The following is a 26310-nucleotide window of genomic DNA, read 5'->3' as shown; positions in this document are numbered from 1 at the left end:
CGAGTGGTCGTCAGTCACAGGGATATTGTCCAATAGCAGCAGTCCCCCGTCTATCCTGATGATTCTGCACGCTGATCTTCAGACTGGAGCGGGAAAATCGACGACTGGGCGCCGGAATCAGCAATGGAGAGAAATGATAGGCAGGGCCTGAGGCCCAAGCAACTGAGACAAGAGTGTTGGGGAAAATGTGTCCTTCCTCATCGGGATTAGTACTTCTTTGTGACTGTTCTAGTGACTCCAAACTGGCTCTTTTCCAGCAAGCCCACATTCGGATACCCGCATTCTCCACCCATCGCTCACCGGATGATGGCGTGAGATTTGGATATTGCTTCTGCTGTCACGGCTATTGCACCCAGCGAACTCACAATTACTGAAATAACGTCCAAACATCCATATCAAACAACCCGACCAGTACCCCATGATGTCAACAAACAAGATTGTTCAAGATAATTCTTTGTTATTGACTGTCATCTAGCGTGTACGCTTCAGGCTATCATACAAGATACGACGGACACTTTAACCTGAGTAGTATGTTTCGTCAATCGTCCTTCCTCGTCGCTGTCTTGGCTCGCTGCCACGAACATAGGTATCCTCGAAAAGGATGTCTGCCTTGAGCTCGGGCTCGGGCGACGCTTCCGCCTCTGCCACTCCGTCATTGACCTTCTTCCGAACGGTGCGATCAATTTCTCTGGCCTGGTCTTCCGTGAATACATCCCAGTTGATCAACTTTGCACGGAAACTGGAAATTGGATCATTTTCCCGCTCTGCCTTGAGCTCCTCGCGAGATCGATATGCGGTCCCAGGATCCGACATTGAATGCCCAGCGAACCGGTAAGTGGCATATTCGTACAGTAACGGTCCATTACCAGCTTGAACATATTCCTTTCCATGCTTGATAGCCGAAAGCACTGCAAGGACATCCATACCATCGACTCGCAAACCCGGGATATACTGTCCACGCTTATAGTATTCTGTTGATGCTGAAGATCGTTCAGCGGATGTTCCCATCCCATACTTGTTATCTATGCAAAGAGCATGTTTAGCATTATCCGAAGGCATAAAACACAACAAGGTCTGAAATGATACTGAGTGGCTTACTTTCACAGCCAAAGATGACCGGTAGATCCCACAATTTCGCCATATTGAACGCCTCGTGTACCTGTCCTTGGTTCGCAGCCCCGTCTCCGAACAGATTTATCGTCACGTTCCGCTTGTCATTGTATTGTTGAGCGAACGCAATCCCGGCCCCAAGGGGAACACTGGCGCCTACAATTCCATTCCCACCGAAGAAGCTCTCGCTAAACATATGCATCGAACCTCCCTTTCCGAATGAGATGCCAGCCCGGCGACCGAGGAGCTCCGCAATAATTGATTTCACGGTCCCGCCTCGCATCAGTGTCATCCCATGGGCCCGATAGGCGGTTATAAGCTTATCTTCGCGCGTGATCCCATGTTCTATGCCTACAGCAACGGCTTCCTGGCCAGTTGATAAGTGACAAAATCCTCTTATTTTTCGATCCTTGTAGAGGCTGTCGGCCGCCAGCTCCATTCGCCTACAATTATCACATTAGCCGCTATAGGAACGTGTGTATGGCACAAGGCACAGACCTTATCATGGTCATATCGTGGTATAATTGCTTTAGCTGGTTCTTTGTCGTTTCTATGGAATACGGCGGCGGATCGAAGTTATAAGTTTCATAACTGTCTTCTGAAATGGGAACACTAAACGGTTTGTCGTCCTCCTAGTCGTAGTCAGATATCTAACTTCCTGAGCATTGTGGAAACAGCTACTTACACCAGGGACGTCTTCTATATTGGCGATATGGGCCAAGAATCGACGCCTGATGTCGGGTTGGGCTTGCACCCTAGGTCGGAAGGAGGGAAGTGATCCCTTCGGTCGTACTATTCTTGAGAACATTTTTGGGTCCAATGGTAGTTTATCTGGGAAGAGGTTGAATTGAAGCGGTACCTCGAGATCTCGTTAGATTTCATAAAATGCAGCTCCGATAGTATAACGTCATCACCATGACGCAACCGTCAATAAGTAGAACAATACACATAATCGCCGCGGAACTTACGCCTTTATGTGTATACAATACTCTATTGGCTAAATTCAGTAAACAAACCATGCCATTCAGGACGTGCTGTATTTGATCATGGATCCATGTACTCGAATGCGCTAGTCAGACGTAGTGTGTAGCAGCTGCGTGCCTACGGTTAGCCAGTGATGTAGTTCCGAAAATCATCTTCGTTTTTGTAAAGAGAAACTGTTCTTCGGCTGCCACAATTTCTTACGGCATCACTAGTTGCCTTCTTGGGTCTCCAAAGTTGAAAGGTAGAGCCCTGTGCGTCGAGAACTATGGACTTCCGGTTTAGGAAATTGCGACCTGAGGCTCCAGATCGCACGGACCACCCACTTAACGCGTCCTACGCGTTCTGGCAAATCAGCAATCCAACTTACCAACCTCAGGTAACTAGAAAGCCGCAGCTCAACCATAATGAACGGTTGCCTATGTGCTAACAGACTTCTCTATCCTCCAACAGACAGCAATAACCAAGCACATGACTGGCCGTGAAACCACCCGAAATACTCCTTGATTGTTGTTTAAACTGCGATGGGACAAGGCGATAGAGCGACGGTGACGAGCACAATTCCAGACCGATTTCGCACCCCAAATAAACCCGCGTTGGCGAGCAAGTTGAAGCGAGCACCGGCTCGACTGGGCTCCGCCACGAATACACCAGGGACAGGCTCAACTTCGGCCCCCTCGGCAGATTCGACACCGTCATTCCTGAAAAGAAATTCCTCCAGTGATCAAGCAACGTTGACGCAAATCGACTTTGTGACAGTATCCCAGCAAAATGAGTCTGATGATGATTTCGATTACGTCGATGACTCTAAAAAGAATGCCCGTGAGGTGATTGAGATCGAGGATGATGATGATGAACAAGGCAACAACCGCGATGTGGATTACAGACCACCATCCACTTCGCGAGCAAAAAAGGGCCGTCGCGCCAAATCTGACCCCGCCCCTCCAAGACAGAAAAATCCCTCTATCCAGGGCGATGGACTCTCAGGTAAAGGGCGCAGGAAGAGTGCCAATAAGAAATACAAGGACCCCCAAAAGGACGACAAGACCTTGACGCAAATGAACTATGTGCAGCGAGTGCTGGTTGAGCCCGACGAGGATGTGAAGCTGGAATACGCATATATAACTCCGAAAAAGAGGATCCCCAAACGCCAAACAGTCAATACGAACAAAGCCAATGAGACATACATTTCCGAGCCTTCAAGCGATCAAAAGAGGAGAAAGTTAAGCGCCAGCTCTGAGGGGAAGGACCTTGAAATGGAAGGTAATTTCCAGAAGAAAGTTAAAGGCTCCCCAGTCACACCACGAAAGTCTACAAGAACCGAAATACCCTCCTCGCAGTCGCCCGAAAGTCCCGGCATAGCGTTCATCACATCTTCTCAATTCCGCAGCGCAACTCGATCGCCTAAAACACGAGCTTTGAAATCTCCTAATGAACCCTTTATCAAAGAGGAATCCCGAGGCCCGATTGACCGAAGGGTTTCATCTAGGAGTCCCCAAGTAGCGTGTGCTGACAAGAAGCCATCGCTTAACCACTTGAACTCCCCGCGCTTGTCACCGTCTCCTCGATTAGATATGGCCAAGGATACAAAAAAATTTAAGAAACCTCCCAGTCTTCCCAGTGATTTCACCACGAATACATCCGATTCCAGACAACACCCGGGTCCATTACAACGAACCGTCGTGTATGAGACTGATGCAGAGTCAGATGACGGCGACTCAGGCGACGAGTTGCTAGATTTTCCGAGCTCACCAAGGAACGGGAATGCTCTTAACGCCAACTATGACTATGAGACGCAATCTGAAGATGGCTCTAACCCTCCCAATACCGAGTCTCAAGAACTCCCGCCCCCGCCAGTACCCGACCAAGGAACTAACTTGGGCCCTTATCCCTTCGAGTCGAATCCCCTATCTGACGCATCAATATGTTACCAGAGACTCCATCCTGCCACCCAATTTCCACTCGAACCCGTACCTACGATCAATACGCAAAAAATGGCCGAGCTATTCCCGAATGACTCTAATGGCCTGCACACTCTGACACCGTCTCCCTCATCGTCACCAACGAAAACTCGCCCGGAGCTTAAGCTCCAAATGGTGTCCCAAACCCAATATACGGATTCTGATCAAGCAGAATCTCAAGCTCCGAACGAAATACCAACGGAGATCATTCCTGCATCTTCACCAGTTGCACGAGATGAAGACAGTGCATCCCTGAATAGGCGTGACCCTGGCGGTAGAGATGCTGTGGTGCAAGTTGAGTCTTCACAAGCGGTAGACCGTGCTCATAACCAGAGAACAGCAGGCCAGGTTTCTGCGCCCCGAGGAATGTTGACCAGAAGCCAAATCTTGACGTCCAGCGTCATGGAGAGTGTTCCCGTACCGTTCTGGATGAGTAGCCAGGACAGCGTAGGCGAGCCGTACAGCTTACCGGATACATAATTATACCCAGATCATATATACCATTAGATTCAAATACTTGACGACGACTATGAAACAATTAACACCCGGTAATTCCCAATGCTTCTTGCATAGTACTTGTTTGTCGTCGGCGATCGGCGCATCGTAGACCCGGAAACAAAGGGCGCTTGCGGAGTGCCAAGAAAGCTGTCGATTATGGATACTCGTCACACCCACCATTTCCCTCCCTCATACAGCAACACGGAGCTATGGATATATACGATCACGTCCAGGGAGATCTCTTCCCCAACGACCAAACAAAAAACGGAGGGTCCCAGGAGGATGCGTCCAAGTCCAACGAACCGGCTGTTGACCTGAACACCGAGCTGCAGGAGACTTTCCGCGCCTTTTCCGCAAGCCCCTGGGGCTCACGCCTTGGTGATATCTGGGGCACCGTCCGCAAGCAGGGAGAGAGTTACTATGAAGGCGCTCGACAAGAATACGCCGCGGCTAGCGAGGAAGCTGTCAAGGGATTCTCCGACCTCAAGGACAGCCTTGTTGGGCGAACGAGGGGCCTATCACTCGGCGCAGCGCTCGGCACTACTGAACGTGGTACAACAGACGGCTCCCTGACACCAACTGAATCCAGCACCGAAGATTCCTCGAAGCCAGAACAACAGAAATATGACGGTGACCAGAAGGCTGCTGCTGGCGAGAGCTTTCTCACTCGCTTCAAAGCGGAGGCGGCTCGGCGGCTGAAAGAGATTGAGAAGGCAGAGGAAGCTGCGGACGAGGCGATTATGCGGTTCGGAATGAATATTACACAGAAATTGCGAGAGGCTGTTACAATTGTGCCCCCGGAGGAGGAGTCGGGCTCGAAGATGCTTTTCGAGAGCAAAGATGCTGAAGGCAAGAGGGTTATTCATGCTACACGTTTTGAAGCTCAGCTTCATGTCATCCACACGACTCTCGAGAGTTTCCTCAAGGATCCTGCTAGTGACAAGTGGCCTGAGTTCCAAAAATCATTCAACATCGACGAAAAAACTGGCTCTATTGCTGCGGATCTGGAAAAGTACCCTGAGTTGCGCACCGCAATGGAGAAGCTTGTTCCGGAGAAGGTGCAGTACGCGGATTTCTGGTCTCGGTATTATTTCCTCCGTCTTGTTATCGAAACCGAGGAGCAGAAGAGGAAGGAGCTACTCAAGGGTATAGTCACGCACTTTCCAAGACCATTACTTAAGATTTCCCTCCGCTAACGTTATTCTCTCATCTTTACAGGTGCCAACGCCGAGGAGGAGGAAGAAGTTGGTTGGGATGATGACTCTGACGATGATACCGACTCCCCTTCGACGCCTCAGGTCTCGGACAAGACCAAACCTAACAAGGACGTTGCCCCTCCAGCCTCTACAGAATCCAATACCCTAAAACCCAACGAACCCCGCCGATCGAATGACCAGGGATCGCAACCCGACAGCGAGTCCAGCTATGACCTCGTCAGTGGTGCGACTAGTCGAACTCCCGCTAGCCCTAAGGAGAAATCCAAGGACGATGACAGCGATGATGATTGGGAGTAGGAGTCTGATTTTCTATACCCTCGAACCTTCCGTGAAGGCCAGTATGCGTTTACTGCCAGCGCTAGGTAACATCGATGTGTTCGGTCACGATTTACTTATGTCTACTCCGGCCACTGGATGGTCCGAGAGATGCAACTAGGCGAGACACAAGGAGTTGGGCTAGGTGTCAGCTTTTTTGCTCCTTTCTCTGTTTAAATAAGGCGTTCTAGGGTCCCCTCGTTCGTTATTGGTGCTTTACCATGTTCTTTCTCTACTTAGCGATGTCATTTGATAGTAGGTCTGATTGCTCACTTTGAATATACACTACACTACCAAGCATGCCTGAAAAGCTCGAGAGTTGGCCTTCCATAAATATGCTGATGGCAGCAAATCTATAGTAATTTGAATTTCGAGACCAATACTAGGCCAGGGATCCTCTATCACACTTCGAGAATACTCCTAGAGCAAAGGAAATAAACTAGAGGCCAAGAGGCGATCATCCTCTCTGCTACTCGTCTGTACGTACTGGGGAGCCTCGCGTTCCATTATTCGGCCTCAAATCACTCGTTCTCGGAACAGACCGTCTCACTTGTGAAGGAGTTTCCGGTGTGCCCTCCCTCGAGCGAAGCTGATATCCCCGAATCCTCTCCGTGGGTGTATAGGGGGCCTCGCTCGTCTCTCGAGAGTACCCGATTGAGGCACCTTCCGGCATTCCAGTGGATTGATACTCTTCGCCTCGTCGCTTTACTGGGCTTTCATCATATGGGTCCCAGCCTACCCTTCGCCTTGCATCAGCCCGGAGCCGTTGGCGATATTGCTCGTCTCCTCCGGCACCGGTGGTTGCAGACTCTTCTAAGAAGAAGTTGAGTAGTTCATCACTGATTGATAAATGTGATAGTTGTTGGAATTGTTGGAGGGATGTCAGGCGCAGAAGTGTTTCGAGGAGTGAGAGAGAAGTACGGATATTATTGAAGAGAGGGTTTGAGACTGTATTCGTGCCTTGAGACTTATCTGGCTGCGGGGAGGATGTGTGGGGAGATTTGCTGTCTGGGTTTATGGAGAGCTGTGCCATTTTCCTAGAGTCGGGGGACCTTGAGTCTTCCTCATCTGACTCTGTTTCTAACTCATCATCCTCGTTGTAAACCTCCAAGGCAATCCATTCCGGATCAAGACCTTTGGGCAATCTCCACTCCTCGGGGATGGAGTTTTCATGGAAGCTAGGGCATGGGGAGGTTGAGCTGGATCCGATCAACTGAGCATCCAATTGCGCCTGCACTTCGTCCACTTCGTCAAGATTTGGTTCATTTGCAGCGTCAGAGCCAGCCATATCTCGTTCAATCATACGTCGCGGTGGAATGGCATTCACGTCTCGCTTCAACAAGAGGACCGGATTATTTGCTTCGCCTTCGGTGCTGATATTAAGAATCTTGCCAGTGTCCGCGTAAAATATTTTCGAGATCTGATGGATGGGTATAATGTCACGAATCCCTGCAGTGTCGATCTCTTCATAACTCTGAGGCTGAGGATCATTTTCATTGAATGTATGGACCCTGCCATCATCTAGGTCCTCTACCACCAAAATTTGATAGGCATATTCATCGACTCGCCCCTCTGCAGGAAGTTGCAGCATCGGCGGCCGATTTTCTGGAAGGATTGCCATATCCATCGGGACTCGCCGTAATTTCAAGCGGGCCTTATGCATGACTTCCTTCCATGTCGTTTCGCGAATACTTTCTTCGTCGGGAGGACGTAGATGACTCGCAAAAAGCATGTACACTGAGATGGTGAAAGTAGGGCCAATTTGAACTGCTTGTGATGGGGAAATGGAGTACTGCGTGTCTCCGGCAGTGAGAAATGTGCTCGCCTGTAGCAATCTGGAAGGCGATATTGTTGAGGGAAGGTTAGTGGACAGCTTCGCCCCTGAAGTCGTGATAGCTAAATTCATAAGCGGGACCGCATCTTCGATTCGAACTAGAAGCCTCTTTATATCTTGGATGATAAGAATGATCAGTTCTTTGCTTCTCGAAAAGTCTCGAGGAGACTTTCCCCCTTTCTGAATCTGCTCTTCAGATTGAGCCGCAGTAGCTAGCCGCTGGCCTAGTGACTGGATATCCAGTCGGAGGGACTTAGTGAGGGAAACCGCAGACTCTAGAGATGTATTTCCACGTGCAGCACTGGATAAGTTAGTGATAAGCAAACTATATAAATGTGCAAGCCATCTTGCCACTCACATCAACTCGATCATGTCAATTGCTGGCGAGATGACCTGTTACCATCATCAGTCACAAATTCCATAGAAGACGGATAGCGAACTAACTTGGATCTTGCTTTCGAGACGTTGCTGAAGTGCAAGAAGCTCATCTCGTTCGGCACTTTTCTCAACATTCTAGTTGAGTTAACATGTTTAGCTGGTATTCTCAGATACAAGCACGGGCTAAGCGTTTCCACCCACTTGTAGTAATCTCGATGACTGGCGGATTGCGTAGCTAGCTGTGATAGCGATACCAGAGCTATTGGCACGAAGTGTCAGCGTATATTCATATCCCGTATAACCTGAAAAATATGAGGCATGCCAAAGCAACAAAAAAAGAAGTGTATATACCGAATCGCATAGTTCATTGCCTGCTGCGTCAGCTGTAAAGCAAGTTAGCTCCGGCTCCTTGCATGTCTTTCTATGACACAGAGGGACAAACTTACGCGGGTTAAAAATGTGTCCATACTGGTATTACGGACTGGTTAATATTTGAATCCACCATACTTCAAGATGCTAGGAGAATGTTAAGGGACAAAGATGTTTCTCGAGTGGGATGTTAGCTGTGGCGGCCCCTGAACCTTATCGATAACAAGCCACTGTGGCTAGTGCACATTCACATTTATGCCTTAAACCGATCAGGTACCACTGAGTCATTTAATGTCAGATGAAATAACCACTATCTGCAACTGGATGGCGCAAGCTCTAGAGCGCCCCGTAATTAGGCGTATATTGGGCCAAAAGCCGCATAGAATGTTCTTTCAACGCCGCAATAGCACTGTCCTGCGTAAGGCGGGGAAGACATGCAGCTGAGTCATCCGTGCAAAATCCGCAGCCTCACTAAACTTGCTTGGGAAACACCCCTCCTCCATCCTCTTTTAAGGCTCATTATTTATACCCTCTTTCTCCCCCGTTTTTGCTGTCCAGTTCGAGCGCTTGCCTTGTTAAACATCTTGACGTTTCGAGCATGGCTAACCAGACCCCCGATTCCTGGGAAGATGAACTCTCCAGGCAGACCGAAGGCGTGAACCTGAACAACGCACAATCGCGCCCCCAGGCTCAAGCTCCTTCTTTCCACCCCGGTGTTGCCTCTTTCCAGCCAGGAGCAACGGCTTTCGTCCCTGGACAGCAGTTTCGACAATACGGCGGCTTCCCCCAGTATGGTCAGTACGGCCAGCAACAAGCCTACAGCGGATATGACCAACAAGCCTACGGCCAGTATGGCGCATACGGCCAGCAACCTGGCGGTTACAATCAGGTTTACAACCAGGGCTATGGTGGCTACCAACAACAGCAGCAATTCGCTCAGCAGCCTCGCCAGGCCGCTCCCGCCGCTGCTCCCGCCCAACCCGCACCAAAACCCGCTGCCGCAAACACGACTGTCCCCAAGGCCAAAGTTTTGAGTATCGGCGGCGCCAGCAACTCCCCCGCAGCTCCGAAAACGAAAGTCCTCTCTATCGGTACCCCCACGCCGGCATCAAACACCCCCTCATCCGACTCAGGATCTCTTGGCGAAGCCAAGGGCCCCGCGGCTGTCGAGGCTGCTTCTAAGGTAGCAGCCACCAAGGCCATCGATAAGACAGAAAAGAAGGCGGAACAAAAAGCAGCTTCTAGTGGCAAATCATCCCCCACTCCGTCAGGGCGGGGCAGCCCTGGGCGGTCGAGTCCCTCCCGAGGCGAGAGTGCCAAGGAGAAGCGTGATGCAAACGCTGTCGCGATGGAACAAGCCGCCGATGTTGATGAGCAGACATTGAAGGAAATTTATGGTGAAAAGAAGGAACACGTGAACATTGTGTTCATTGGCCACGTCGATGCTGGAAAGTCCACTCTCGGTGGTTCTATTCTTTACGTTACCGGAATGGTTGACGAGCGAACACTGGAAAAGTACAGGAGAGATGCGAAGGAAGCTGGTCGAGAGACCTGGTATCTCTCTTGGGCTCTGGATCTGACCAATGAAGAACGAGCCAAGGGAAAGACTGTCGAGGTGGGCCGCGCTCACTTCAAGGTCGATGTCCCAACACCCGATGGTGTTGTCGAAAGACGTTTCTCTATTCTCGACGCCCCTGGCCACAAGTCCTATGTACACCATATGATTGGCGGAGCTTCCCAGGCTGATGTCGGTGTTCTCGTGATCTCTGCGCGAAAGGGTGAATACGAAACTGGTTTCGAAAAAGGTGGCCAAACCCGGGAGCATGCCCTCCTAGCAAGGAATACTGGCGTGAGGAAGCTGGTTGTTGCAGTCAACAAGATGGATGACCCAACAGTTGAATGGAGCAAGGCACGTTTCGAAGAGTGCACAGTCAAGGTTTCAAAATTCTTGGAAGCTCTTGGCTACAAGAAGGACGATCTTACTTTCATGCCCATTTCCGCTCAGCGGACTCTAGGTGTCAAGGATCGTGTTCCTAGTGACCTTTGCCCTTGGTACAGCGGCCCTTCGCTCATCGAATACCTCACAGACATGAAAATGCCCGAGCGTAACCTTAACGCACCTTTCATGATGCCAGTCAGCGCCAAATATCGAGATATGGGCACCATGGTTGAAGGTCGTATTGAAGCCGGTGTCGTCAAGAAGAACCAAAACTGCATTATCATGCCTAACCGCACAAAGATCGAGATTACAGCTCTCTATGGTGAGACTGAAGATGAGATTCCAACGGCCACTTGCGGTGATCAAGTACGTATGCGCCTTCGAGGCGTTGAAGAAGAAGATCTCCTTCCTGGTTTTGTGATGTGCTCGCCAAAGCGTCTAGTCCACTGTGTCTCTGCCTTCGAGGCTAAAATCAGGATTCTCGATCTCAAGAATATTCTCACGGCTGGTTTCAACTGCGTTATGCACGTACACTCAGCTGTAGAAGAAGTGACTGTTGCAGCTCTGCTACATAAGCTCGAGCCCGGCACTGGACGAAAGAGCAAGCGTCCCCCGCCATTCGCTAACAAAGGTCAAATGATTATTGCACGCATTGAAGTCACCAGCACTGCGGGTGCCGTTTGTGTTGAACGATTCGAAGATTACAATCAAATGGGACGGTTCACCCTCCGTGACCAGGTAAGCTGTCTTGTTGCATATATTAAAGTTATCAGCAAGCTAACTATTTTCACTCTAGGGACAAACCATTGCCATTGGTATGATTACCAAGCTTATTGAAAACTAAACGGTTTTCTCGGAGCGGCATTCATGTTCATGATGGTGTTGCTGGGCGGCAGTTGAAGCATCTTCCAAGCGATGACTCGGACGAGGCTTTAGACTCGTTGATGATGACGAATTTTATTCGGTTCTTTTTCTATAGATTTACGTATGATTTACTTTTTGCTGGAAATGAAAAGTCTTCCTTCGCCATTTTGGTCGTAAGGTAGTCCACAAAATCATCAAATAAATGTCATTCCATGCAAGACTCGTCTATCTGGGGAATATCATAAAGCCTGTCTAAGCTAACCATTCGTCACTGATTCACCTCTTCTTCTTGCCAACCACCTTGGTAAACCCATCTTCATCAATCTCAGGCTCAGCCCTCTCCCTGGGTGCCCTCACCAAGGCAGGTGCTTCCCCCATATCAACATCCCCTTCTTCCCTATCATCATCTACATCGTCGTCGGTCTCATTTTCTTGATCTTCTCCTCTCTGGAACCCCACCACAGCAGCCCCGTTCCCTTTCTGTGCTCTCTTCCTCTCCCATTCCTCCCACATCTCTTTAACGGCGCCAAACTCGCCTCTCTCCACCATCACCCGAATCTCCATAATCCGACCCGCCACCTGCCCGGCACTCTCATCGTCCACAAAGACATCGAACTCATCATTCATCACCTGTATCAGTACGTCCTCAAGGTCCTCGGCATCTGTCTCTGGTCGCTCGGCAATCATCTCGGATATTGCGCCGCAGAGCCAGTCGCGCTTGTCAGAGGAGGTGGGGCCGCCCCAGTTGTTTGTTACGGCGAGGGTGAGGGATGGCCAGGCGTTGATTGCGAGGGTGATGCCGAGATCGAGATAGGAGGAGGCTGGTTGGTCGGCTGGTAGTGGGGTGGTGGTGGCCGGTGGTTGTTGTTGAGACATTGAGGATGATTTATTGAGTAGGTATGTTTCGATCAGTTCGTCTTCTTGCGTGAGGTACACTATCAGTGTCTTTGTTGCGTAGAACCGTCCTGAACTTTGGGAGTGGTTATCACAAAGTAGTTGATATATATGTACAAGTGGAGGTTGAGTAGAACGCGGTCGTTGCGAGGCAACTTTCTAGTAAAATATGGTTCACGGTTTTCTCAATTGACTGGAAACGATGTCAAGAATTGAAGATTAGGACAGCAGTATCGCGAGAATAATGAGGGGTAGCAGTTCAATTATTGTGATCCCGAATATTTTTTCCGCCTTTATCGACAGCAATAGATTAGATATGATAAGCTCTGGTCAGGTGACCGACCCCCTATTCTACAAAACCGACGAGATAATAAGTGGAAATTCAAGTGTGCTTAGTTATCGGTGTATGCAACGGGTATAATATCATGACAAAAAGCTTCCCAAAACCTTATATGATGGCCTAGCGCATCCTATGTGCAGTAACCCCAAAAAGAAATAGAAGATCCACCTAATCCAAACGCCATGTATCCAGCCAGTAAAGCGAAAAGCAAAGTCGCATAGAGTGCATAGTCACAGGACATAGCTCAATATTTCTTGAGCGCGCACTGCGGTAGCAATATGCCAAGGTAATGTGCCGGTTTGAACAATCCGCGTGCCTCGTATTCGTGCAAGGGTCGCCAGGTCACGATATAGCCCTATAATCTCGCGAAGGGTGTTTTCATGTGAGTATGAAGATCGCTGTGTAAACAAGAGATTGACGTTCATGCTAAATGCCCCATCTGCATCAGTGGGACCCTTTCGGCGTAGAAGATATCCACTAGCTAATGCGGGGCGATATTCAGTCAGGTGCAAGGTGCCATTCAGACGATGCGATAGTACCACACTCCAAGATTCGTCACAAATGTCCGTAAGTAGAGATTCGGGCTCGGATTCAAAAAGTGGGTCTGTTGGGGTGGGCGCGTTTGCTGGGGCATTGGCACCACTTGGAGGAGTCGGTGCATTTCCCACTTGATCCGGCGAAAGGATGGAGCCACTGGGAAGTGGTGTAGCAATGGGCGTTGAAGAAGTCTGTGGGTTGAGGACACTCATTGGCATCGGGGAGCGTGGAGGACTCAGGGAGAGATCAGCGGCTGTATTGACACTCAGTATCGTCAGTTCCACAGGCACAGGCCTTGATTTGTTGTACTGCTCGGCGAGGCCCAGCCACGCTAGGAATGTTAGCCCAGTATCAACAATAATTCAATGGGTAACCCTTACTATCATGTTCGTCCTGGTCCACATTCTCAGTATTCACAAGAATAACCCTCCAGCGTGCTTGGCTCTTGTCCATTATGTCTTTTGTTGCTGCCCAAATTTCGCTACGCACAGCTGGGAGAGCTCGGGAGGTTGTAGAATTCCGAAAACGAATGCAGTAGGACATCGTCCGTTGAAGGGCTCCGGAATTGTCCGACCACGCCACAGACATCCATCGTTGGTCCCGACTTCTCGAACAAGCAACATGAAGGCACTTCCCTTCCTGCATTGGGGGTGAAGATTCAGAAGCGAGCTTGAACCCAATCGACTGCGGAAGAGTCTCCGCCAGCATCACAGGCGGCGCACAGTCCATAAGGCTCGATTGGATTTGACCTGTGGAGCATCGACTGTAAACCTCCATTGCCAGGTTCAGATAGTCTGTTTGGGGTGGTACAACCAATGACTCTGCCGACATGACAAAATCCATAGGAATGACCTGCAACAGAACCTCGTTAAGTGGCTTCGATTGCTGCTTGTCTTCGTTGGCAAAGTAGGTTTGCAGTAGACACCAGAACGCAGCACATATGTCGACTAGAGATGCAGCATGCGAAAACGGATTTATAATATAGATAATAATGTTTTCCTTCGATGGTGGGCTCTCTAAAAGAGCAGTTCCTGCTATGACATTAGTAGAGTTAATCAACGAGTAAAGTATGGGCTTACCGAGATCTCCACATATTCCCTTTAGCTGTAGCATCATAGATGGATAGTTGGTCCGCTTTGACGGATTGACGGCCCATTCAGCTAAGCCATTGCTAAAGCTGCCAGAACAATCCCCTCTAGAATGGCTGCCAAGATTGCAGCTAGTGTAGAGAAGACCCAGCCGCTCTAGAAACGTATCGGCTGCTCTTGTCATGATATGTGGATGTATGCAATATGCAGTAATATCCTTAGGTCCATGAGCGGGCTCGAGGTCGAACGTTTCCCAAAATGATATTGCCGGGGGCAATGTTTCCAAAAAGCTTTTGCCGCGTCGCACACGTAAGTGTGGTAGTGGCAGCCTTGTGATAGACCCTTTGCCAGGTTCCTTTCTTTGAGAATTTTTCCGAGGAGTAAGGCCGCTTGATGCATCAGGGGAGAAGGGAATTTGCTCTTCTAGTGACACAAAGGCATTCAAGTCAAGTCTGTCAAAGCTTCCCAGGTATTCGGAGACCGCCAGCAGCTCTCGGTGGCTGAAGGCTTGATTGTCGAGACAAGAAACGCCAAACTCGCCATCGAGTTTATGATCTAACGATGACTGGGTGATTTGGTCAACTAAAATCTGAGCAACTTGAACCTGCGCCTCCTGCGGTGCAAGTGATGGGAAGACCTGGTTTTCGGATAATGAGAAAAACCCAGCGATTGACCAATCAGAAAATGTTGAGAGGAAGTTTCCGAGAAAGACAGAATCCTCGGATTTACTTATTCCCTGAAGGCCATTGAGGGCCTTGTCCGAAGAGATTATCGGAGAATTTCCAGGACTAGAACGGGCGCGCTTTCGTTTAAGCGTTGCAAGAGTTGTGGGCAGTATATTGCTCTCCAGGCCATCATTATCACTCTCGCCCGTCTCACTGCTCGAATCAGGACTTGATGACTCCATCTCGTTCGGCGCGGGTTCATCGCCGCCAGGCGCTTTTGGGAGGGTAAGCGCCTTGACATTACTTTTTCGGCGCGGTAGGCCAATTGTAGGGATGCCTTCTGTCGAGGTGTAGGGGTCCTGAGTGAATGCTGTACCTGGGCCCACGAAAGAGAACTTGCCGTCCGCGCCATATTTTTGATCCCAAGAAGATCCATTGTTTTTAAACGCAACCGGGCTGTAATGACTTGGAACATGAGTGCTTTTAGCAACAAGCTGGTTGCTACTGCTCGAGTCTGGGAAAAGAATCCGTTTAACCTCCACAGGACTGAGAGGGGGACTGATAGTTTGCATTTGGCCATAATGAGGGGATGACATGGGCGCGTTACTTTCAGGAATAGGGTCATGTCGCGGCAGATCATGTGTTTGCTCGGGACTTTCTTCAGTGACACCCTTCACGTCAATTGGGGCGCTGTTAGGCGAGGGTGCGATGGGTTCTGAAAGTTCAACCACAGCACTTGGTTTGGCTGGATCAACAAAATCAGGGCTTTCCTGCCTATGGCCTATATTGGAACCCTTCCCCGGGTGGTCGAAGCCATCGTCATCGAAAAAGCTGAAATCCGCATCCGTGATTCCCTTCGTGCCAAAGTCCCTCTCGTTCATGTCTCCAAATAAGTCATCATCCTCGTTGGTATCGTAAAGACCAGATCCGACCCCAAGGCCTGCAGCCGGGCCAAATTCCATAGTCACGTCCGGATCCACGCCACTTTTTGAAGTAGATCGGATATTCTGTTTTAGTTTCGTTTGACTTTGGAGCAGGGGTGGGCCATAATCTAAATCCTCGGCGAATACGTCTGACGACACTGTAGGGTTGACTCCTACGCCAGCAGTCCCATCTGGTGGCGTGGGGTATACGAGGCTCGCACTCTGCATTTCAGGATATAGCGATGCTCTGGATAGACTTTCAATCCCTTCTGGGAGGCTGGCAAAGCCGGGTGATAGAGTGTCCTGGTTGCTTATTTGTCGTTCTGGACCTTCAGAGGGTAACTCTAAATCCGTCTCAGCAGTTTTGGGTATCTCCTTAGTGTACCAGTCCTCCGCGAAATCCAGCGGATCACAGAAAAACGGTGGATTTACTTCGGTTTTCTCAGGTGCTTCAAGTTGGGTTGACTTTGTCCGTCGAAAGCAATAGGCGGCGGGCCATAGTATACGCTTCAGAGGAAGCGAGTGACCCTCTTGCTTCACACGTGCTTCTCCGGATAGTTTGGAATAAAACGGTTCCCAAACCTCAACCTCAACCCAGCCTTCTCCAGTCACCGCGTCGATTGGCAGGCCAAAGTACCCGAGCCATTCCAAAACATTCTGTTTCCACTGTCCAGCATCTTCTGAAGCAGAAAAAGAAAGCTTGTTGTTTATATCCTCTGGATGAGCCGCCACCAGTCTTGCGATCGAACCAGTAGGGGCTAACCAAAGATCAGTCCCAGGCGCAGCTTCCAAGCTGTTTTCTCCTGGTTTATTGAGCCGCGTCAAGCCAGTCTGTACTACAGTCTGAAAGGCAATTGTTAATTTCCCCACCGATGTCAGCTGGGCTTGGAGGGTGGTCAGGGCTGGCACGGAAGAAGGTTCATCGTTGACAGCACCCTGACCCTCGTTGAGGTCGCTCTCCACGGTGTTAAAGAGTGTTCGCGGCCCGAGGGGTATAGCGTTGTTCTGTCGAACTATCTGAAGGCTAAATGCGGCGGTGACAGCTGAAATAAACGAGGCGTAAATGGCCGCTGATCCACCAGAGTTATCCACCCGCCTAGGTTGTACAGAACTGCCTTGCAGCCGTTGGGAGGGCGCGGGGGAATTGGCGCTTGCGGTCTGGAAATCAGACCGATGACTTTTTGCCAGGTCCCCGGAAGACACACTCCCGGATGTCCAAACTAATTCTATGTGAATATACTGCCATGTTACAATGGGTTCTAGATTAACCAACCTTTGAGAATGGTAGAGCCAACTAGAAGCCGGCTTGAATCATCTCCTCTCTCGCTCAAAAGTGTTGGCGAAAGGTGCTCAAAGTCCGGGGTGGCGGAGAATATAAGAAGACCAAGGCGTCTCGGGTAACTCAGGACCAAGCTACCTTGACTTCTTAGCCGAAGCTCGAGCTCCTTGAGGCGGCTAATATGCTTCAAGACCGTACGGCCGTTGCTCGGGCCATCGCTAGCGGGATGAGTGCTGCTAGTATCCTCAGTATATATCCTCCAGTAGACGTTGGAGAATCCATCCTGCAGTCGCGCATTAGAGCTGAAGCAATCACCGGGTAGGCACGGTACCTACAATGACGCGTATGTTGGTGATGGATCCTCCGGGAAATTCCATGATTTAGCTGCTGTCCCAGGGCGGACCAAGGTGAATAGCTAGTGAAGCTGTAAAGACCGAAGATAACTTCATTTCCAAAGGAAGCCGAACCGAAAGCAGTCTCTCAACTCGCAACCCATCGCATTTGGATGTTGATCAAGGTGACGGTCAAAAACAAGGCGAACTGCAAGAAACCATTCCCCTGTGAGAAAAATCGAGGGCCAAATAGCACTGTGTCCGTTAGAACAGAGACATAGCGAGGCGAATAGAGGTGCGCGATGGAAGGAGCGACGTTACCAGCATGTCAAGCACCGGAAGTTGCGGCGAGTTCGCAGCATGGACTTGAAGGAATACGGAGGTTCCACGGCGTGGCCGGAGTAGCCAATCATGGGTCGGCGATATCTGATTGGTCACGTGCCCGCTTTTATCGATAATCAAGGGAAAAAAAAATAAGAGATAAAATTGCCAGTCCTTCAGCCGCTCGGTCTTTGCGCACTTGAGGGGTATTATAGCCAACATGAAGCTCTCGAATCAATCGGAAGTCCCCGTGTACACGATATCGGGCTCAAATACAGCCCGTCCCCTACCAGAATGGCTTGCGAGACGGCGAAAACGCAGTCTCAAGAACGATCCAGAGTATGCGAATCGAATCGAACTGCTTCAGGATTTCGAGTTTGAGGAGGCAAGCCAGTGCATCCGAGCTAGTGAGGATGGCGAATGGGTCATGAGCACAGGTGAGATTTTCCATGTAAATGGTGGACTTCGCAACTGACTTTGTGGTTTTTACTAGGAACTTACAAACCTCAAATTCACACGCACCATCTTCCCCAGCTATCACTTTCCTGGACCCGCCACACAGACGCGCTCAATACAACATTCCAGTTGCTTTCTTCCGATTACTCAAAATCCATTCACCTTCAGTCTGATCGATCGCTCGAGTTCCATACACCTTCTGGGTGCCATTACAAGACGAGGCTCCCGCGATATGGCCGCGACCTCATTTACGACAGAGTATCCACTGAAGCGCTTGTTCCGGCCGTTGGTGTGAATGGCGATGGGCTTGGTGAAGTCTTTCGTCTTAACCTAGAATTGGGTCGTTATATGCGCAGCTTTGAGGTTGATGTCGGAGGTGACGATTTCACTTCGGCGGGTGGGGGAGCGTTGCAAGGCGGCATAAATACCGGTGCCGTTAATACAGCGGCTATTGCCGAGGAAAGCCATGGTCTACTTGCTTTTGGTACCACATTAGGTACAGTCGAGCTTTGGGACCCGCGAGCTAAGGGACGGGCTGGGGTGCTATTGCCTCCAACTCAAGTCGGACCTGATGAACCCAGAAACGAAATCACAGCCCTGGAATTTCACCGTGCAGGGTTAACACTTGCTACTGGCTCCTCAAATGGACTTATCCACCTCTATGATCTCCGCTCACCCATGCCCCTGCTCAAGAAAGACCAAGGATATGGCTTCCCTATTCACACACTAAAATTCCTACTACCATCTTCAACGTCACGAGAGCAGACCATGGAACCCAAGATCATGTCATCAGATAAGAAGATAATAAAGATCTGGGACCCCCGGGATGGCACTCCTTGGACTTCCGTCGAACCCGCCGTCGACATTAACTCAGTTGCTTGGTGCAAAGATAGTGGAATGATCCTTACGGCTAACGAAGGACGACAACAACATTCATTCTTCATTCCCCAGCTTGGCCCTGCCCCGAAATGGTGCTCATTCTTGGACAACTTGGTTGAGGAAATGGCTGAGGATCCCAACGACCCGAGCGCATTCAACGCTAGCCAAGCCGGCTCCGTTTACGATAACTTTAAGTTCTTGACGTTACAGCAACTGCGAACCTTGAGCTTAGAACATTTGATTGGGCGCACCAACTTGCTGCGACCCTATATGCACGGATACTTTGTTGCTCAACGCTTGTACGAGGAAGCTAGATTGATCACCAACCCGTACATTTGGGAGGAAGAACGTGCGAAAAGAATCAAGGAGAAGATCGACAAAGAACGTGAAAGCAGAATCCGAGGCAAAAAGAAGGCATCCGTTAAGGTTAACAAGAAACTCGCCGAGAGACTCATGGAGATGGAAGAGAAGAACGAGCGCCGGAAAGCCAAGCGCGTCTTGGAGCAAGGAGGCGATGAGCCCATGGAAGATGTTGATGCCGACGCTGACGCTGAAGCCACAAAGAACGCACCCGGCACCAACGTCCTCAGCGACAGCCGTTTCGCTAAGCTCTTCGAAGACCAAGATTTTGCCATCGACGAGAACTCCCAAGAATTCTCTCTCCGTAATTCAGGCAGCGTCCCCAAACCCGCTCCCACAGCTAGGAAAGAACGCGGCCTCACAGCCGTCGAACAAGAAGCTATTGACGAGGTCCCGAACTCATCAGACTCAAACTCCGAGTCTGAATCCGAGAGTGAACCTGAGCGAGCGTCTAAACGAAAACCCTCCACCCAAAAGCCCGCGAGACAAACCAACAACAACAACAACAACAACCGTCGCCAGCCCCAAATGCAAATATCCTCCTCCACAGCCGCCAATTCAACTCGCGAGCGTTCCTTCGGTTCACGAGCACAGAATATGCGCACTAAGGAGAAGCCGACCCGGCGCGCTACTGTGGTGGGAGAGCAAGAATTCACATTCAACCCCAGGGGCAAGTCCTCGAAACAGAGAGATGCGCCCTTTAAACCAACTACTGCATCATCCGACTATAAAGCGAAGCAGCGACGAAGCGCATCAGGGAACGCATTCCGCAGAATGTGAGCGTAGATATCCGCACTTCGTTTCCTGGTTCTGGCTTTGGTCAATCTGCCTATCGCCCATTCTATAGCATGCGTCACGCCATGTCTATGTGTAAGGTAGAGCACTACTGTCTACACCAACAACCTCATTCACCCGTTGGTCATTTTAGCTGAGGCGGTTCCCAGCTGAAACCCTAGCGTTTCTACGCCCTACATTACTCTACTTCTCTCGGGGCATTTGAGTTAAGGGGCTATACGAACGGCCAATTCCGACTGCCAAACGGTCATTATTTATCTATTGAGAGAGGAAAATACTCTTCCAAAGTACACCGGTGGTAACTGGAGTAGGACGAGGATAGGATAAAGGCCGATTCAGTCTTGGTCGATTAGCATCGAAAATTGGAATCTTGTATAGCTGTGCTTTCAAAACGTTGTTCAGCAATAGCATGTACCCTAGACTGCGCCATGTGCCTGGATATACTTCTTTTATATGTTTAGCGTTTGGTCTGGAGTTGGTAATTGACAAAAGGGTAGAGGGGAAAATATCATGATTTGTTTGGACTAATAGGGTTATTTTCCCAACTTCAAGTAATCGCACACTTTGTGACTTTGTCAGAGCAAATGAATTGAAAATTAAGTATGACTTGTGGTTTGCAGAACAAAAAACACCATGTATTCTGTGCCGTGATCCAACATCTATGAAGCAAAATTCACATCCAACGCCGGCCATGGCATCAAAAGTCCAAGAAATCAGCTTATGGGTAACACTCGTTCAGCAACATTTCAAAAGTTGGGACAAGGTTTCCAAGAACACGTAAAAAACCAACAACCAGCACTATGTGCATCCAAACATAAGAAACCTGCCAGCCTGGACCCAAAAGTCGCCAAAACACAAAGGAACATTGTGAGAAAAATAAATAGAAGACTAATAAAAGAATAGAGCCAAATCGATCCCTTGAGGGATTTCTCATCGTTCTCTATGTTGTTGCCAATCGCTAGCAGATCAATCTATGAGTCCCGTCCTGCATAAAGGGCTCAAAAACAAAAACAATAATAATAATAGAAAAACCAAAACATCAGGGTGTATATGAGCAAACGAAAAAGATGTGTGTAGCCAAATTCAGGTTAGAAATATGCAGAAGCGTGAATGAAAGAGGAATGCTACCGACGGAACGGCAAAAATAGTTAATAGGACGGATGTAGTCAAGGCCATTGGAAGGCGTGCCCCCCTCGTCTTCCACTGCCTGGTCTGGGGGTCCCGGTGTCCCCACTCGAATCGGGTCCGTGATTACCCTGCCGGCCTTCTTCGACGCTTCGTCGAGAAACCCCAAAATCACTCATGGCGAATAACAAAGGCTCGTCATCTTCGGGCTGATTGGACTGCGGTGGGTTTTGACGACCAGGGTTAAATCGGTGCATAGCTGCTCGGCGATCTTCCGTAACGCTGTTACCTCCACTCGCATTGGCATCACGCTCAGACTCCCGTTCGGAGAGGTAAGGAGGCATAACTGCCCCACGCGCGACGCTGCTGGATCCAGAACTGAGAGAATGAGGGCCACCGGAGAACCCTCGACCGCGGGAATGGTTAAATCGTTGTTGGTGTAGGGGGTGGTTGGAAGACGGTGATGACCCAACTGTCGGGCCCAGGGCCGAAGCACCTCGATGAGCGCCTGACTCCCGCAGTGGGGGATTTCGAAACACAGTTGCATCATCACCACCACCAGAACGTGGTCCAGACCCGGACGGCGCTATATCTGTGACAGGATTTTCGTATTCGTGTTGCCGTTGCAGCGTCCTTAATGTGGTGTGGGACGGCTCCTCGGCCCCGAGACTTATACTACGCATGGTGAAAATCTCATCGTCGTCCATTGCAGTATTGCTTCGGCGGTTGGCAGCAGAACTCGAGCGGCGGAATGAAGTAGGGAAAATCGACGCGGGCGATGTAGGAATGGGAATGGCAGTAGCGGTCGAAAGAATGCGTTCAGTCGTCGTCTCACTAGTATCCTCTTCTAGTGGAGAGCCGTTGTCTCCGTGTAATCGAGATCGGGTATTAGCCGATGGGTTATTATCGACTATGCTATTCGAACTCAGCCTAGAAGGGATGGCAGGAGTATGAGGCGTATGAGGGGAGATCGCTTTCCCTCCAGGCGATGAGGCGGTAGAGATAGAAGTGCCACCAATTCCAGGAACCCCAGAAAGCTGTTTGCTTGAGGCGTTAGAAGACCGGTGCAGGAGCAATGAAGATGACATGGAGTCGGAAAGGGCCGCATTGGAGTCTCGCATGCCCCGGAAACGGCTTAAAGCGGCAGAGGGAGCTGTTGTTCTCCGAGCAAGATTATCCACGTCAGCTTGACTCGAAGGGTTCAATAAATCCTTTCTGAGATCGAGCATCTTCAAAAATTCCGAAATGTTTTCATCGTCCGCATGGACAGAGTCGGCACTAGTACCAGTGATCTCTGCGAGTAGTCCAGAGCCCGGCTGAGCGCCGGAGGATGTTGCACTGGCCCTACCACTAGAATTGTCATCTTCAGTCCTATTGATATTCCCTGAAGATGGCCTACCACGGCGGTGACTAAAAGCGCTGCTGTATCTCGATATGGAGGCGGGGCGAGGGGATGCGGAACTTGGAGACGGAATAGCATTTTCTGGGGCTGACTGGAGGGATTTACGCGCGGATGCAGCCATGGAGGGGGATGGCATATTCCTTGATTCAGATAATGAAGGACGATGAGGTCCAGTTGTTCGAGGTGAAACTCCTAAGGGAGTGTCCACCAGGGACGGCGACGCAGACAAAGGGGGCGCTTTAAAAGGTTGAAAAGATATGGATGGTCTTCTCGCAACGTTGGCATTGGCTTCATTTGCGATGGTAGCAGCGCGTCCGGCCGGACTAGCTTTGGCGGTAGTGGGTTTTCGGTTGGGCGAGGCAGGAGGTGATGGCGATGAAGCGCCTGATTCTCTTGCAGCTCGAAGTGCAGAGATTGGACTCGCGCCAGTAGTCGGGCCTACATGGTGGAAAGTCGACATACTGCCGTAAGCTCGGCTTGGGTCCGGCTCTTCGACGGCTCTTCTTGCGAGTGGTGCCGAGCCAGCTTCAGGATTCATTCCTTTGGCTTCCAGGCCACGAGACGGTAACGACGGTTGGAAAATCTCATCATCAGCCCCCATAAACCGGGAGCTCAAAAGCGCCTCCGAGTCATCGACTCGAAAATCGCAGCTTGTCCTATACGTAACTTGGACAGAGAACGGACCAGCAGGGGACTCCGTGACACCAAATTTGTATGTATCAACCACTTTGGTATCACCCTCAAAGAGCGGAACAGTCAAGTGATCCGGGATGGAGGACTGCTGAGGGGACTGCTCAGCCAGTATCCGATACTTGATCCGTAAAGCAGGGTTGGCTCGGAATCGGCCATTGCGCTTAATAAATTTCCAGGTTGGGAGAAATTTCGAGTAGGTGAAGAGGGAGCGGAAGAGGATGATGCTCTTTTTGTACACCGTCGGTAGAATGGAGCCAAGATCAGCAGGCAATCTACCAGGCATATCGCCCAATTCTACTCTCCATCGCTCCAGAACCACATCATCCGTTCTGGACGACGGCGATTTCACGGGCTGCGAGCTCTGGGAAGCAGCAAGCGATTCCTTAACATCCCAACGCTTCCCATTCTCGTCCAAAGCAACAAGGGTTTGGTTGTTCGTCAGCCCTTTCGTATCCAAGTATGTCTCGATGATCATCGGGGGCGGTCGACTATCAGTCGCATTGCATGTTTTCCAAGTCGCAAGCTGGTCCTTAAGCGCATCTGTCTCTTCTAACTCGACATTGAACTATATAGGTAAAGGACGTGTCAGCTCAGAACATTTCGAAACGTGGGAAACCATGAACATACCCAGCGATTCACCCGAGGCGTATTGGAATTTTTGGGATAAGATGGGGGAAGCTCGACGCGAGAATGTAGTATTATTAGAGCGGCCTTGGTATGATAATTCTACAGCCATGTTAGAAATTGTCTCGGGATGCTGCCCAAAGGGTCGACCCATACCGTGATGATCTGGTTTACTTTGCCAATAGCCTCCGGCCCAGGTTGTGAATTTTGGGCTTGAGCTGCGGAGTCATTATCGGTTTCAATTCCCAGCCCTCTATTCGGATGCGTTGGGAGGTCGAAGGCTGGTGAATTGGAGCGGCGATCTTGATCCTGGGAGCGAGGCCGCGAAGAGGTAGGCGCCGCAGGAGCGGGCGACCGTGGATGCTGATGCATGGCTCTCACGCGGAGAAAATAAGCCCCAGATAGGCGCTATGATAGTATTTGGGCGTTGTTTTCCGGGATATAGGTTGTATCTCAATCAGGAAGGAAATGGGCGGGCAACGGAACCACTTTGGACGGCCATGCTCACGAACGGAAAAGAGGCTCAAGATGGTGGAGACGGGCGGAACGTTCAAAGCAGAACTCAAAAGGTGAGTCAAGCAAAAGGAGCCTAAAGTAAACGGTGTCCAAAAGCTCTCTAAGTACCAGGCAGCGGTATCATTGTTTGCTGTGCTCAGGCAACAAGATGTTCGTGAAGGTGGTCTAGACAACCCGGTAGTTTCTCCGCATTGAGCGGCTCCAGTTAATGGGACGAGGTCCTCAGGTCCGGACGGATCAGCAATTCAAGGAGTCATGATCAGCCCGGCGATGACAGAACAGCTACTGATAGATAGAGGGAAGAAAGAAGAGAGGAGCGGAGAAAGGTTGGGAGTATGAAGGAGAGAGGAGAGTGGACGACAAGCCAAGAGGAGAGGAAGAGAGGTGAGTTAAGTCCAGGCCTGCAGAGGGTCTGTGACGCACGCCGGTGACTCGACGGCCCTGGTCAAGTGCCTCGCGTCAGGCTCTCTTCTCGTCGAACTGGCACTGCACAAGAAACTGCCTCGCCAACAACCAATTTTTAATGTTCTCGCATCAGTCACGGATCAGTCCATTGGATCCTGCCAGTCCCTGCTTGTATCTTCCGCCAAATAAAGCGGCGATTCGCGATCAGGCCGGTTGGTGGTGAGATGGTTCAGACAGGGTTCGGGAAGGCGGTGAAGGGCTCCCCATCGATGGCGACCCTCCCGTAGCAGGCGGGTCAGGTGCAGCTTCTTGCGTTATCTGTCGACAGTCCGTTGCAACTCCTGGTTATCTCTCAGAGGCCGGGGCTCAAACCCGCCGCCCCATGCATGGGAGCGGTGGCCGTTGGACATAGATCATTTCGCAAGTCCCTGAGACTTGAAGCCCGCCAGTCTCGGACTGGTCGCCTCATCTGCAACAACCTGCTCCAGGGTGGAGCTCCAAGGCGGACTCGCGCCCCAGAATAGATCTGCCTGAGTATTCGGTGGCAGCCCCATCTTTTTCTACAAGGTACCCTGTGTACGGTGTACCGCCAGCAAGGTTTCAGATGCCTGAGGCATAATAATTCTCTTTGCTTAAAGCTTGCTTGCGAGAAGTCACCTGATTCGCTTCTTATGAGCGTGGACTGCTCTATTTCCAGAAATATAGATGGCATTGCTTGCTATTCTTATAGAAAGGTAACCAAACTTGTCCCAATCCAGGAGATCATACGGTAATGGATGCCAAGCACGGCTCTGAAGCCCCAGCGTGGAGAAGGGCTTCGGCCACATCTGGAAGTCAGCAAGCACTGGGTGGAGACGACTCAAAACGTGAATAACGGCAAGAGGAGGGTTGGGTAACATGCCTACATAAGTATAAGCAAAGCCGCCAGACAACAATAGTGTATTTGTGGAGTAAGTTGGCGGAGCTGGCTAATACCCCGTATATGATGGTTTTAGGGTGCAGTTTACGTCCTAGAGAGTAATACTTATGGCATGCAATAAGAAGCATAATATGCTTTTAATCCACCTCGTGTATGGAGCTGCCGCTTAAAATATTTTAGCAGCAATGCACCCCCATGTCTACCAATCTGTCAGTGACATCCTCATCCTCATCCACTGTCCAGCTCGAAGACGCAACATAAGAACCAGTGATGGATTAGGGTCAAACCTCG

At 50.2% G+C, this 26310-nt stretch overlaps 8 protein-coding genes across 8 annotated transcripts; 3 read left to right on the top strand and 5 right to left on the bottom strand.

Moving 5' to 3' along the window:
* Window positions 1-516: 516 nt before the first annotated feature.
* On the bottom strand, window positions 517-1918 carry ASPVEDRAFT_125375 (putative pyruvate dehydrogenase E1 component alpha subunit; the record flags this gene model as incomplete). Its single annotated transcript, XM_040806270.1, has 4 exons — window positions 517-1022; window positions 1099-1553; window positions 1609-1742; window positions 1796-1918. The coding sequence occupies 4 exons, from the start codon at window positions 1916-1918 to the stop codon at window positions 517-519; spliced, it is 1218 nt and encodes a 405-aa protein (XP_040664370.1).
* Window positions 1919-4759: 2841 nt separating this feature from the next.
* ASPVEDRAFT_80245 (BSD domain-containing protein) lies at window positions 4760-6064 on the top strand (the record flags this gene model as incomplete). The annotated part of the gene is made up of 2 exons (XM_040816832.1): window positions 4760-5696; window positions 5769-6064. The coding sequence occupies 2 exons, from the start codon at window positions 4760-4762 to the stop codon at window positions 6062-6064; spliced, it is 1233 nt and encodes a 410-aa protein (XP_040664369.1).
* A 487-nt stretch (window positions 6065-6551) lies between these two features.
* Window positions 6552-8761, bottom strand: ASPVEDRAFT_50276 (RanGTP-binding protein; the record flags this gene model as incomplete). The annotated part of the gene is made up of 5 exons (XM_040814284.1): window positions 6552-8217; window positions 8275-8309; window positions 8496-8553; window positions 8646-8677; window positions 8741-8761. 5 exons carry the CDS (start codon window positions 8759-8761, stop codon window positions 6552-6554), a joined length of 1812 nt encoding a protein of 603 aa, XP_040664368.1.
* Window positions 8762-9261: 500 nt separating this feature from the next.
* Window positions 9262-11446, top strand: ASPVEDRAFT_125317 (translation termination factor GTPase eRF3; the record flags this gene model as incomplete). The annotated part of the gene is made up of 2 exons (XM_040806262.1): window positions 9262-11340; window positions 11399-11446. 2 exons carry the CDS (start codon window positions 9262-9264, stop codon window positions 11444-11446), a joined length of 2127 nt encoding a protein of 708 aa, XP_040664367.1.
* A 296-nt stretch (window positions 11447-11742) lies between these two features.
* ASPVEDRAFT_104321 (pre-rRNA-processing TSR2 family protein) lies at window positions 11743-12312 on the bottom strand (the record flags this gene model as incomplete). Its single annotated transcript, XM_040805589.1, has 1 exon — window positions 11743-12312. A coding segment is annotated over one exon (570 nt), but the record flags the coding sequence as incomplete, so codon positions are not given.
* Window positions 12313-12930: 618 nt separating this feature from the next.
* ASPVEDRAFT_125586 (uncharacterized protein) lies at window positions 12931-17569 on the bottom strand (the record flags this gene model as incomplete). Its single annotated transcript, XM_040806283.1, has 6 exons — window positions 12931-13568; window positions 13618-14271; window positions 14317-15997; window positions 16073-17133; window positions 17187-17475; window positions 17528-17569. The coding sequence occupies 6 exons, from the start codon at window positions 17567-17569 to the stop codon at window positions 12931-12933; spliced, it is 4365 nt and encodes a 1454-aa protein (XP_040664365.1).
* Window positions 17570-18065: 496 nt separating this feature from the next.
* Window positions 18066-20320, top strand: ASPVEDRAFT_125020 (WD repeat NOL10/ENP2 family protein; the record flags this gene model as incomplete). Its single annotated transcript, XM_040806237.1, has 2 exons — window positions 18066-18282; window positions 18339-20320. 2 exons carry the CDS (start codon window positions 18066-18068, stop codon window positions 20318-20320), a joined length of 2199 nt encoding a protein of 732 aa, XP_040664364.1.
* A 944-nt stretch (window positions 20321-21264) lies between these two features.
* On the bottom strand, window positions 21265-25001 carry ASPVEDRAFT_475624 (putative autophagy protein Atg13). The gene is made up of 3 exons (XM_040813816.1): window positions 24336-25001; window positions 24183-24281; window positions 21265-24120 (listed from the first exon to the last, which is right to left on the bottom strand). Exons 1-3 carry the CDS (start codon window positions 24549-24551, stop codon window positions 21502-21504), a joined length of 2934 nt encoding a protein of 977 aa, XP_040664363.1. The 5' UTR covers window positions 24552-25001; the 3' UTR covers window positions 21265-21501.
* Window positions 25002-26310: the final 1309 nt, after the last annotated feature.

This window comes from Aspergillus versicolor (genome assembly GCF_001890125.1).
Source record: "Aspergillus versicolor CBS 583.65 unplaced genomic scaffold ASPVEscaffold_2, whole genome shotgun sequence".
NCBI classification, from domain to species: Eukaryota; Fungi; Ascomycota; class Eurotiomycetes; order Eurotiales; family Aspergillaceae; genus Aspergillus; species Aspergillus versicolor.
The sequence above is the reverse complement of the archived record's forward strand: the minus strand, read 5'-3'. Positions and strand labels throughout refer to the sequence as shown.

Coding starts and splice junctions, on each gene's coding strand:
- ASPVEDRAFT_475624 (XM_040813816.1), bottom strand. CDS start 24,551: ATGCATCAGCATCCACGGTCGCCCGCTCCTGCGGCGCCTACCTCTTCG. Junction 24,282..24,335: donor AAGTAAACCAGATCATCACG/GTATGGGTCGAC, acceptor ACATGGCTGTAG/AATTATCATACCAAGGCCGC. Junction 24,121..24,182: donor CGCCTCGGGTGAATCGCTGG/GTATGTTCATGG, acceptor TTACCTATATAG/TTCAATGTCGAGTTAGAAGA.